Source organism: Oncorhynchus mykiss, chromosome 12 (genome assembly GCF_013265735.2).
Source record: "Oncorhynchus mykiss isolate Arlee chromosome 12, USDA_OmykA_1.1, whole genome shotgun sequence".
In the NCBI taxonomy this organism is placed as follows: domain Eukaryota; kingdom Metazoa; phylum Chordata; class Actinopteri; order Salmoniformes; family Salmonidae; genus Oncorhynchus; species Oncorhynchus mykiss.
In genome coordinates, this window is record NC_048576.1 from 73,067,355 (window position 1) to 73,080,712 (window position 13,358).

At 45.6% G+C, this 13,358-nt stretch overlaps 1 protein-coding gene across 1 annotated transcript in view; it reads left to right on the plus strand.

Moving 5' to 3' along the window:
- LOC110538277 (myoferlin) overlaps nucleotides 1–13,358 on the plus strand; it is a 64,043-nt gene that overhangs the window by 27,490 nt on the left and 23,195 nt on the right. Inside the window, 16 exon segments of the mRNA XM_036938321.1 lie at nucleotides 354–480; nucleotides 845–948; nucleotides 1,068–1,136; nucleotides 1,233–1,276; nucleotides 1,431–1,513; nucleotides 1,624–1,662; nucleotides 2,669–2,793; nucleotides 3,484–3,597; nucleotides 4,065–4,242; nucleotides 5,220–5,344; nucleotides 5,450–5,559; nucleotides 5,974–6,166; nucleotides 6,445–6,600; nucleotides 10,953–11,084; nucleotides 11,228–11,391; nucleotides 12,389–12,503. Of these exon segments, the coding sequence (XP_036794216.1) occupies nucleotides 354–480; nucleotides 845–948; nucleotides 1,068–1,136; nucleotides 1,233–1,276; nucleotides 1,431–1,513; nucleotides 1,624–1,662; nucleotides 2,669–2,793; nucleotides 3,484–3,597; nucleotides 4,065–4,242; nucleotides 5,220–5,344; nucleotides 5,450–5,559; nucleotides 5,974–6,166; nucleotides 6,445–6,600; nucleotides 10,953–11,084; nucleotides 11,228–11,391; nucleotides 12,389–12,503 (1,878 nt within the window).

Genomic DNA, 13,358 nt, shown 5'->3' on the forward strand with positions numbered 1-13,358 from the left:
AGCTGTTAGTGTCTTAACGACTGTTCCACAGCATGTTGTTAATTGTTTATGGTTCATTGAACAATCATGGGGAACAGTGTTTAAACCCTTTACAATGAATATCTGTGAAGTTATTTTGATTTTTATGAATTATCTTTGAAAGACAGGGTCCTGAAAAAGGGTTGAGTTTAGTAGAATGTGCATACAATATCAGTATGTTATACAACTACATAGAACACACCATATTTCTCTCCTCTCCTCTCCTCTCCTCTCCTCTCCTCTCCTCTCCTCTCCTCTCCTCTCCTCTCCTCTCCTCTCCTCTCCTATCCTCTCCTATCCTCTCCTATCCTCTCCCTCCTCTCCTGTGTGTTCAGACTGAGAAGAGAGAGCGGAACGAGGAGCAAGATGACATAGAGAGTAATCTGTTGGTGCCGGCTGGGGTAACACTCAGATTGGTCACCCTCAACCTGAAGGTGTACCGTGCAGAGGACATGCCTCAGAGTACGTGTATATTCCTTCTTTCTCCATCTTCCACCCTTCTTCCTCCATCAGCAGAAAAGTATAATTTAGTCCAGTCCAAAAACAGCCCATTTCCTTATCCCAAAACCTCTTGTTTCTTCCACCTACCACTTTCCCCTTACCCCCTACCCCATTGGGTATGCATATTTCTAGGTAAAGGAAACGTGTAAGCAATATGGCAGATGTTAGTATGAACAGCCAACACCATATTGATTGCACGTATCTGCAAACACCAAGTGATTAATCCAACATTGGTATCAGTGGGCCTATTCTTTCAAAACGTTGATTTAACATCTGTTATTTTTCATGTTGGGTTATGTTAATATCCATTCATTCCACCTTACAGTGGATGATGCGTTTGTACAGACTGTGAAACAAGTATTTGGAGGGGAAGGCGATAAGAAAAACTTAGTTGATCCATTTCTGGAGGTCAGCTTCGCTGGGAAGAAGGTAAAGCTAAGACTCAGAACTCCTAGAATGCAAGAGAAAGACAAAATGCAAGTCATTAGGCAAACATTTTCAGATCTTTGGTTTGATGTTTCTTAATGATGACATTGTTTTGGTTTCAGCTGTGCACCAAAATCATCGAGAAAAATGCCAATCCTGAGTGGAACCAGCTGATCAACCTTCAGGTCAAGGTGTGAACTAGCTCTCTCGTATTACATGTAGTAACACAAATGGATGAAATTAAGGGAAGCCAGACAAACACAACATGCTCTCATTTCCCTCTTTAGTTCCCATCCATGTGTGAAAGCATCAAGTTGACTGTATTTGACTGGTAAGACTTTTTCAAACAAGTGTTATAACGGTTTACTGTTTATTACACTATCCACATTCATGTATACCGTCACTTTTAAATGCTGCTACTTTGAGTTTAAAGACATGGATACCGTAGGAGCGTTTATTAACAATGTATTGCACTTTTCACACAGGGATCGTCTGACCAGGAATGATGTGATAGGAACCACATTTCTAAACCTGACCAAAATAGCCTCATCTGGTGGTGAGATTGAAGGTATGGTATCGCTCTTTCTCACTCTCACACTCTTTGTGTGTGTGTGTGTGTGTGTGTGTGTGTGTGTGTGTTCCCTGTCTCATCCACATTGCATCTGTCCCTTCAAACAGATACACCTGCAGAAAATTGCACCAATCTGTCATCTGAAGGTAAAGAACCATCATCTTTTTGTATGAGGCCTCCCAATAGGGTGGCAGGTAGCCTAGCGGTTCGAGTCTTGGGCCGGAAACCGAAAGGTCCCTTGTTGAATACCCGAGCCGACCATGTGCCATTGCGCAAGGCACGTAATCCTAATTTGCTCCAGGAGTGCCTTACTACTATGGCTGACCCTATAAAACAACACATTTCACTGCACCTCTCTGGTGTGTGACAATCAAACATTTTATTTGTATTGCTTTTGTCAAACGGGCAGCATTTGCGAATACTAAAGTTTGACTACAGATGTAGCATAGGCACCAGACCACGTTGTATTACCATGTAAAAAAAAACACAGAAAAACGTGTGGAAATAATAAAAAAACAGATACCCTCTCCAGACCATCAGATTGTTAAATAGTCACCCTTAGCCGGCCTCTGCCCAGTAGCCTGCCCTGTACTTAGTCACTGTTTCTAGCCCGGCTACCACCCTGTACTCTAGCCTGTACCTTAGAGCCTGCTGGCCCACTGTATGTACATAGTCATTGAACACAGGTCACTTGAACACTGTCTTACCCACTTCATATGTATATACTGTATTCTAGTCAAGGCTCATCCTGTATAACTACTGCTGTACACACGTTGTCTATTCATATACTGTCCGTACCGTCTATACACACCATTATATACATACATACAGTGTATACAGTATATTTCTATTCCAGACTCATTCTGATATTTCTACGTTTCTTTCTTTAAACTGTTTTGTATTTGTCTGTATTGTTTTGTATTGTTAGATATTACTGTACTGTCGGAGCTTGAAACATAAGCATTTCACTACTTCTTCGATAACCTCTGCAAAATATGTACACACGACCAATAACATTTGATTTGTTTTGTTGAGTCTCGTCGTTTGAGTCTCGCCGCCAGGCCACAATTACACTGTACTTGGCAATGGACTGGAGTAAACATGACATGAATTCAAACCATTTCACAAAGAGAACCTGCCTTTTTATTTCAGTGAGCAGTGGGGAGGCAGAGGTGGGTTTCCTCCCAGCGTTTGGGCCTTGCTACCTAAACCTGTATGGTAGTCCCAGGGAGTTCACTGGCCTCCCAGACCCGTACGAGGAACTCAACTCTGGCAAGGTAAGACCATCCCTGGGGTTGAGGACAAGTGCTTCAGCTCTGGCAGGATGTTTTGTTATTTCTTATTGTAAATATTTGCATATCTCACATGCACATCTCTCTCACAGGAACATGTAATTATTAAGATTCAGAATTTAAATTGTTGTAGAACATTTTCTCTTGTAGTCAAGAAAACTTTTAAGCATTCCCCCGGGGTTTATTCAATAGTAACATGTGCAGGGGAGACATTTTCTGGACGTAGCCAGCATTGCTCTCTCTTAGACAAAAATACATTTTAGCTTATATAGGCAAGGAACATCTGGTTTAGATCAGTATTCTATTTTCTGCTGAGTTTCTTGGCAAACTTATCTATTCTATAAAACATAAAAACATACAGGTATCCCCCCCTCTTCAATGTATAACACATGGGATTGCCACGTTTCATACTCCCCTTCCTCAAATCCAGATTGTCCGGTTCTAGTTCAACTTGGATAATAGCTTTAAAGCACAAGTTGTCTAACACAATTGTCATTAAGCTGAATTTTCCTTCTCAATTTTTTTTTCTCAAGTAATTTCCTGTGCTGATAAGAACATCTTGTGTAGCAACACAATTACAGTATCACTGTGTTGTTTTGTCTGTCTGTCTGTCTGTCTGTCTGTCTGTCTGTCTGTCTGTCTGTCTGTCTGTCTGTCTGTCTGTCTACCAACCAGGGTGAAGGGGTGGCCTACAGGGGCAGAGTCCTCATCGAGCTCTCCACTCAACTGGATGGCAAAGCTGACAGGAAGCTGGACAACATCTCCAGTGATGACATCCTGATGGCCCAGGTACACAGAGAGGGTGGGATCCTGTCATAGCTGGGATATTGTTGTTTCATGTATAAATAAAGGTCTGAAACAGGGATGGTGTCAATTCCAATTGAAGGCAGTCAAATCAAGAAGTAATTTGAAATTCCAGTTCAATCATTTCAAAAAGGGCATATATTTTCCATGACTTCTCAAAAAACTGTAAGGTAGAAGCTATTTACTTCAAAAGTAATTCAAATTACTTCCGGAATTGACTTCCTTCAATTCAAATTGACCCCAACCCTGGTACGAAACTTGTAAAACGTAGAGAAGAACTGATGAGAAATGGATACAGAGAAAGCTAGAAGGGAAAAGTTTACCCTCCATCCAGATTTCTTGTGTGTAAACCAGTGTTTCCAAATCCAATTTTGTTTTAGTCCCGCAATTACACACCTTTAATGAATGTACAATGGAATAAAGCACCCCTGACCTCTTGTTTGTGCTTTCAGAAGTACCAGCGGAGAAGGAAGTTCTCGCTGTGTGCTGTGTTCCACAGCTCCTGCATGCTCCAGGAGCCCGGTGAGCCAATCCAGTTCGAGGTCAGCATTGGCAACTACGGCAATAAGCTGGACTCCACCTGCATGCCACTGGCATCCACAACCCAATACAGCTGTGCTGTGTTTGACGGTGAGAAAACCTAGACTACACACCAGTGTTCTTCAGTCCTGATAGGTACCCTCCTGGTGTGCTAGCTATTGTTCCAGCCCAGTGCCAACATATTAGACCTTGATTAGACCTGATATCTGAATGTTTACAAAATAAAGCTTTTTTTAGCACCCATGCTCCGAGAGCATGTGTTTGTTTATCTATCAATTCTAAAGGCACAAGGCAGACCAACTATACACAGTCATGCATATGAAAACAGGAAAACATACAGTGCCTTCGGAAGGTATTGAAACCCTTTGACTTTTTCCACGTTTTGTTACGTTACAGCCTTATTCTAAAATGGATGAAATAAAGCAAATTCCTCAGCAATCTAGAAACAGTACCCCATAATGACAAAGCGAAAACAGTTTTTCAGAAAATGTTTGCTAATTTATTAAAAAGAAAAAAACGGAAATATCACATTTACATAAGTATTCAGACCCTTTACTCAGTACTTTGTTGAAGCACCTTTGTCAGCGACTACAGCCTTGTGTCTTCTTGGGTAGGACGCTACAAGGTTGGCTTAGCTGGGGAGTTTCTCCCAATTTTCTCTGCAGATCCTCTCAAACTCTGTCAGGTTGGATGGGGAGTGTTGCTGCACAGCTATTTTCAGGGCTCTCCAGAGATGTTCAATCGAGTTCAAGTCGTGCTCTGGCTGGGGCACTCAAGGACATTCAGAAACTTGTTTTTGCTTTGTCATTATGGGGTCTTGTGTGTAGATTGATGAGGGGGAAAAAAACAATTTAATCAATGTTAGAATAAGGCTGTAACCTAACAAAATGTGGGAAAAGTATAAAGGGGTCTGAATACTTTCCGAATACTTCTCATTCCTATCAAAAGTGCATTGCTGTTCCCAGTGCAGTAGAGACATCCCCATACAGCAGGACTAAATTGTCAAGTTGTGCAGGTACCACTCTACTGCTTGACCTGGATATGACTTAGTTCTGTTTCTCCTGTAGGTAACCACTACTATTACCTGCCCTGGGCTGGCACCAAACCTGTTGTCATCCTCACATCCTTCTGGGAAGACATTAGCCACCGATTGGATTCAGTCAACATCATCCTCTACATCGCAGACAGACTGGTGAGAAACACTTCCAACAAATCGACCAATCAAATAATAAATCAACCAAACATGGGATAATTCTCAGTTGTTGCAACTTTATTATTTTGTTGTCATTTCTTCCAGGAATCCAACCTCACTTCTTTGAGAACAGCCATCCTTGCCAAAGCCTCAGAGGCGCGCTTGGCTGAGATCTGGCTCAAACTCATCAACCACATGATTGAGGATCTGAGCAAGTAAGACATTCATCGATCATATCTCAGCTTATGATAGTTTCTTGCTAGGTTCTGTTAGCTTCCTTCTAACTTATCCTAGCTTCATGCTAGATTCAGATCGCTTCATGATATGTTTTGATAACTTAATGCTTGGTTGTGATAATTTCATGCTAGGTTCAGGGAGCTTTGTGCTTGGTTGTGATAGCTTCACCCTAGCTTCACATTCTTTAGTTAATGTGAGGTTGTAATAGTGTCATGCTAGGTTCTGATAGCTTCGTGATACGTTTTGATAGTTGAACCCTAGCTTCTGATAGCGTTATGCTAGGTTTTGATTGCTTAATGCTAGGTTCTTATAGCGTCATATGGGTTCTTCTAGCTTTAAAGCTTCTGATAGCTTCAGTATAGTTTCTGTAGCCTCATGCTAGCTTCTGATAGCTTTCAGGTACCAGAGCTTGAGGGCAGATCCAACCTGACGGCTCTGGACGTCCAGATTAAGAAGCTGCGTGATTCGGCGGTGGCCAGCATCAGGGAGATGGCCAAACGCTTGAAGGAGGAGGCCACCGACGTTATTGCCACTCTGACAGACATCGAGGACTGGTTGGAGAGACTGAAACAGCTTGCAGAAGAGGTCAGGAGCAACAAGACATTGACATTCTCACAACATTCAGGGTTCAATAGCACATTGATTATTGGAATGTCTTTAAAGTAAGGGCGTGCCCTTATTTTGAGGGTGCCATGACTTGTTATGGGAGGTCCAAGCCCACTCAATTTGAACCCTGAGCACACGTACCAGCCTGTGAATTGAATTGTCTCTCTCTCTCTCTCTCTACTACAATAAACGGAAAACTCTCTCTGCCCATCTCTTAATAATCTCTCTTTCATACCTGTGTTTCGCTCTTCCCTCAGCCCCAGAACAGTATGCCTGACGTGGTGATCTGGATGCTGCGTGGAGAGAGGAGGGTGGCGTACGCCCGTCTCCCAGCCAATCAGATCCTCTACTCTACCTACAGTGAGCAGGCCTGTGGGAAATACTGTGGCAGGACACAGACCATCTTCATGCAGGTACTAGGATGGAGAACAGACTGATACTAGTGATAATAGTAGTAGTAGTAGTAGTAGTAGTAAGTGTAGCAGTATGATAATGGTAGGCAAATTCTACGGCAGGACCCATACTATCTTAATGCAGGTAATATGATGGAGAACAGAGACTACTGATCATGCTACTACTATTATCACTAGTATTAGTAATATTAGTAGTACTTGTTGTAGTAGTAGTAGTAGTAGTGGTATAATTAAGCAATAAGGCCCGAGGGGGTGTGGTATATGGCCAATATACCATGGCTAAGGCTGTATCCAGGCACTCCGTGTTGCGTCATGCGTAAGAACAGCCCTTAGCTGTTGTATATTGGCCATAAACCACACCCTCTCAGGTCTTATTGCTTAAGTATTTGTAACAGTTTAACTTCCGTCCCCTCGCCCATTCCCGGGCTCGAACCAGGGACCCTCTGCACACATAGACAACTGACACCCACGAAGCATCGTTACCCATCGCTCCACAAAAGCCGCGGCCCTTGCAGAGCAAGGGGAACAACTACTTAAGGTCTCAAGGCGAGAGACATCACCGATTTAAACGCTATTAGCGTGCACCACCGCTAACTAGCTATCCATTTCACATCGGTTACAGGTGTCACGGGAGCTGAAACCAGCCCGTAAGTGATTTTTTTTAACCCCCACCCCCACTCAACGGTTTTTATGAAAACAAATATATATAAATAAATAAATTATTGTTTTATTATTTTTATTTTTTTTGCAGTAAAAAAATAATTAATTTAGGTATTCTGTACCCAAGTATTCACACAAATAAAAAAAGTGACGAGATCATGTCTCAATGTAATCAAGGTATGAAAGTATTATTTTCAAATACAATCTCTTTTTGGAATTAGTTGTGGTCAATTTGCAGTGTACAAATTATTCTAATTATGTTCCAGCTCCCGACCATCCGATCTGACAAAAATCAGCCCGCTGCTGAATCTAATTGCCTGGTATAGTGGTATGATAATAGTACAGGAATACTGCAGCAGGACTAAGACAGTCTTCATGCAGTTATTACTAAGGTGTACAGAGACTTAAAACTGATGCCACAGACATTGTTAGTGGATATTGAAGCGAAACTGGTTGAAATGACGTCATTATAATCAGAAACTGATGTCCTTTCAACTAGTTTTTCTCACGACCAGGAACAAACACGTTCCTCTACTACATAACCGAAGGTCACAATAATTAATCCCGCACAAAGAAACAGGCATGCCGGCCTTCTAATAAAGCCCAACTAATGATTCACTAACAGGTGCTAACAATAAACATACAAGGAGGGGGAGGAAAGACAATCAGTGGCAGCTAATAGGCCGGCGACGACGACCGCCGAGCGCCACCCGACCGGGAAGGGGAGCCACCCTCGGTCGGACTTGTGACAGTACCGGCCTCGAGGTCGACCCGGAGGACGAGTTGCAGGGCGATCCGGATGGAGGCGATGGAAATCCCTCAACATTGATGGATCCAAGATGTCCCCCACCGGTACCCAGCACCTCTCCTCCGGACCGTACCCCTCCCAGTCCACGAAGTACTGCAGGCCCCTCACCCCTCGATGTCCAGAGGGGGGGAGGGACCTCCGGCACCTCACTGTCCTGCAGGGGACCAGCTACAACCGGCCTGAGGAGAGACACATGAAACAAGGGGTTAATACGATAATAGGAAGGGAGTTGTAATCGATAACACACCTCGTTTATTCTCCTCAGGACTTTAAAGGGCCCTACACACTGCGGACCCAGCTTCCGGCAGGGCAAGCGGAGGGGCAGGTTTTGGGTCGAGAGCCAGACCCTGTCCCCCGGTACAAACACGGGGGCCTCACTGCGGTGGCGGTCAGCACTCCTCTTCTGCCGTCCACTCGCTTGTCGGAGAGATTCCTGGACGGCCCTCCAGGTCTCCTTGGAGCGCTGTACCCATTCCTCCACCGCAGGAGTTTCGGTCTGGCTCGAATGCCATGGTGCCAGGACCGGCTGGTACCCCAACACACACTGAAAAGGGGACACGTTAGTAGAGGAGTGGCGTAGTGAGTTCTGGGCCATTTCAGCCCAGGGAATGTATCGTGCCAACTCCCCTGGTCGATCCTGGCAATACGACCGCAGAAACCTACCCACCTCCTGGTTCACTCTCTCCACCTGCCCATTACTCTCGGGGTGATAACCGGAGGTCAGGCTGACAGAGACCCCCAAATGTTCCATGAATTCCCTCCATACTCTGGACGTGAATTGGGGGCCCCGATCAGAAACTATGTTCTCCGGCACCCCGTAGTGCCGAAAGACGTGGGTGAATAATGCCTCCGCAGTCTGTAGGGCTGTAGGGATACCAGGCAACGGGAGGAGATGGCAGGACTTAGAGAACCGATCCACAATCACCAGAACCGTGGTGTTCCCCTGAGACGGGGGAAGATCGGTCAGGAAATCTACGGATAGATGTGACCATGGCCGTTGTGGAACGGGGAGGGGTTGTAACTTCCCTCTAGGAAGGTGCCTAGGAGCCTTACTCTGGGCGCACACCGAACAGGAGGAGACATAAACCTTAACGTCCCTAGCCAAGGTAGGCCACCAATACCTCCCCCGAAGGCTCCCCACTGTCCTCGTCACCCCAGGATGACCCGAGGAGGGTAGGACGTGAGCCCACCGAATCAGTTGGTCCCGAACACCAAGCGGCACGTACTTTCGCCCCGCCGGACACTGAGGAGGCGCGGGTTCAGCCCGTAACGCCCGCTCGATGTCCGAGTCCACCTCCCATACCACTGGTGCTACCAGCCTTGAGGCGGGAAGGATGGGAGTAGGTTCGGTGGACCTATCCTTCGTGTCGTAAAGGCGGGACAGTGCGTCAGCCTTTACGTTCTGGGAGCCCGGTCTATAAGACAATGTAAACCGGAACCGGGTGAAGAACATGGCCCACCTTGCCTGACGTGGGTTCAGTCTCCTAGCTGCCCGAATATACTCCAGATTCTGGTGGTCGGTCCAGATGAGAAAGGGGTGCTTAGCCCCCTCAAGCCAGTGTCTCCACACCTTCAGAGCTCTGACCACCGCTAGCAACTCCCAGTCCCCCACATCATAGTTACGCTCCGCTGGGCTGAGCTTCCTTGAGAAGAAAGCGCAGGGGCGGAGTTTTGGTGGCGTACCCGAGCGCTGTGATAGCACGGCACCCACCCCAGCCTCGGAGGTGTCCACCTCCACTATGAATGCTAGAGAGGGGTCCGGATGCGCCAACACGGGTGCATCCGTGAACAGCGCCTTCAACCTGTTGAAAGCTCCGTCCGCCTCCGCTGACCACTGTAACCGCACCGGGCCCCCCTTCAGCAGTGAGGTAATGGGAGCCGCTATCTGGCCAAAACCCCGGATAAACCTCCGGTAGTAGTTGGCAAAACCCCAAAACCGCTGCACCTCTTTTACCGTGGTCGGAGTCGGCCAATTACGCACGGCCCTAATGCGGTCACCCTCCATCACCACCCCCGAGGTGGAAATGCGATAACCTCAGGAAGGAGACGGCTCGTTTAGAGAACACGCATTTCTCAGCCTTGACGTATAGGTCATGCTCCAGCAGTCTACCAAGCACCTTGCGTACCAGAGACACATGCGCGGTGTGAGTGGCCGAGTAGATCAGAATGTCATCAATATAAAAAAACACTCCCTGCCCGCACAGGTCCCTGAGAATCTTGTCTACAAAGGATTGAAAAACGTCTAGAGCATTCTTTAACCCATACGGCATGACGAGGTACTCATAGTGGCCCGATGTGGTACTAAATGCGGTTAACCACTCATCTCCCGTCCAAATACGCAACAGACTATATGCGCTTCTGAGATCCAGTTTTGTGAAGAAGTCCGTGAAATGATTCCACCGCCGTAGCGATGAGAGGTAGTGGGTAACTATACCCCACTGTGATGGCGTTTAGACCTCTATAATCAATACACGGACGCAAACCTCCCTCCTTTTTCTTCACAAAAAAGAAACTCGAGGAGACCCTAACTTAAGGGTCCGCAATCCATAAGGTTCCCAGCTGCACCTGAATCGACTAGCGCCCTATGCTGGGAAGAGGGCGACCGCCGAGCGACACCCGACCGGGAATTGGAGCCACCCTCGGTCGGACTCGTGACACATAGATGATGTACAGTAGGGTTGGACGATACACCGTATATACCAAATACCAGTGTATTTCGAAATAACCCAGGTAGGATTTTCAATATATAATTTCAATATATCATTTAAACACTAGCCGGTTAGCTAAAGGTAGCTAATGCCGATTAGTGCTAGATATGAAAATCGGTGTACCGCTCAACCCCGATGTATAGTATTTAGTTTTGTTGTTTGTTTGTTTCGGCCAGTACCCCATGGACAAAAACAAAGGCGTGAAGATCCCTGTCCAGCTCCGTGTCAACATGTGGCTGGGCCTGTCTGCCCACGAGAAGAAGTTCAACAGCTTCTCAGAGGGAACCTTCAGTGTGTTCGCAGAAATGGTATTGTTATTGTTATTCACATGGGTTTTGTGGCAATGCTTTGTTTTACAGTACTAAAGTTGGTATTTTTGGCTGGTCTTTACTATGCTGATGAATTTCTTTTCCTTCACCTCCTCGTTCTCGCTCTCCCTCTTCACCCTCAGTATGAGAACCAGGCCCTGGTGTTTGGGAAATGGGGCACCACAGGGTTGGTGTGCCGGCATAAGTTCTCTGACGTGACTGGGAAGGTGAAGCTGAAACAGGAGCGATTCATGCCCCCCAGGGCGTGGGAGTGGGAAGGCGAGTGGTTCGTCGACCCCGAGAGAGGGTGAGAGTGACCTGTTGGCATGCTTAAACACACACACAACCACATGTACGATGTGCGCGCACACACACACACACACACTCATACTCACTCATACACGCATACTTATACTCATATCCACACACACTCACACAAGCTCACTCAGACACACACACACACACACACACACAGAAGTTTGTGGACCCTGATAGATGGTGAGCAGGAGATCTCTAGCGCTATAAATAATTTAATTTAAGTAGAAACTTCCTGTTTTCATTGTTTGTTTTCAGTAGTTTACATTTCAGTTGGACTAGCCCACCCACACAAATCTAGCTTGGTCTGGCATTGTCTGTGGTTGTGGTTAGGGAATCATCCTCTTTCCGTCTCTGTTGATGTGCAGAGAGTCATAGTACTGAGTATAGTACTCAGTACCCAATAGTCCCATTTCCACCTCATCCACTCCACCTAAGTCCTCATTGTTTGCCTCTGAGTCAGGAGTGCACAACACCAGCCCCCTCATAGTACTCCTATAGAAACACTTCCCCAGACAGTTACCTCAATGATTTGGTTGATTTGACCTTTCCCCAGACAGTTACCTCATTGATTTGACCTTTTTCAAGACATTTCTTCAGTGGTTCAATCCTACCTTCTTTCCACTAGAGGTGAGCATTCCTCGTCTAAGCTCCAGCTGCCAGTACTCGATAGGTTAGTGGGATCAAGCCCGCTATTTGTGATGTGTATGTCTGTGTTTGGTTTTTACCAACCTTGTGGGGACCAGAAGTCCTCACAGGGATAGTAAAACCAGGAACATTTTGACAAGTGGGGATATTTCGCCGGTCCCCACAAGGAAAAAGGCTATTTTAGGCTTATGGGTTAGGTTTACGGTTAGGGTTACAATTAGGGTTAGGTTTAGGAGTTAGGGTTAGGGTTAGGGGTTAAGGAAAATAGGATTTTGAATGGCAATCAATTGTTTGGTCCACACAAGGATTGTCAAACAAACGTGTGTGTCTGTGTTATTCAGCCTGCTAACAGAAGCAGACGCGGGGCACACAGAGTTCACAGACGAAGTCTACCAGAACGAGACACGTTTCATTGGCGGGGAGTGGAAGGCTGCTGCCGACCCCTTCACAGATGTGGTGAGACAGAGCAACACACACAGATACACACACTATTGCTAGAGACAACCCTGTCGCCTGTACTCAGACCCCTCTATCTACAAGAGGGAAGAGGGAAAAAATATGTAACACTGAGAAGTTAAGCTGACCCCTCAGTGTCACATTAATTCTCCCTTTAGGAGAATTAATGAATTTTCTTACGAAAAGAGGCCAACGAAACTGAAGCCATTTAGTCTGTTTCTTATGCAATTTGATCTACTAGACTAAATAGCAACAGGTGCTCTTCCATGGATTCATTTTATGCACATATCACTCACTGTCTTGTTTTAAGTCATGTTTCCCTTGTCAAGAGAGCTGCATATAGCCTGAGTACCATTCCACTTTTTGTCTCTCCTTGACATGCCAAGAATTGTAGCTAAAAATAAAATAAAAGTTGTTTCTTAATAACAGTATTTATAGTTGTTCTTAAAATTCTGGATATTGAACGTTGAAATTGCCAAATGTCCAGACTGTTTGGCATATGACACCGAGTACTAGGAATGAAAACAGGTCTGGATTTCAGGCTAAGCTGCGTAGCCTTGATGTTTTCAAACTGTGATGCCTATTGTTTTGATGTCGGGGAGTTTACACAGACAGCTGGCTACCTTTTACCACAATCGTGCTTGCTTCAATGAATCCCATATATAGAGAGGCTTACTTAAATACTTGATAGGAGACTAGAAACCAATGTGAATCAATCCCTCCCACACAGAATACCCAGAGGAGAAAATAGAGTGCTACTTCCCTACTTTTATAAACAGTGCGTCTCTGTATTGTTTTGATGTTGTAATGTGGTGTCATTGTCACATGTTGATATACAGCCACTGTGTAATGTTG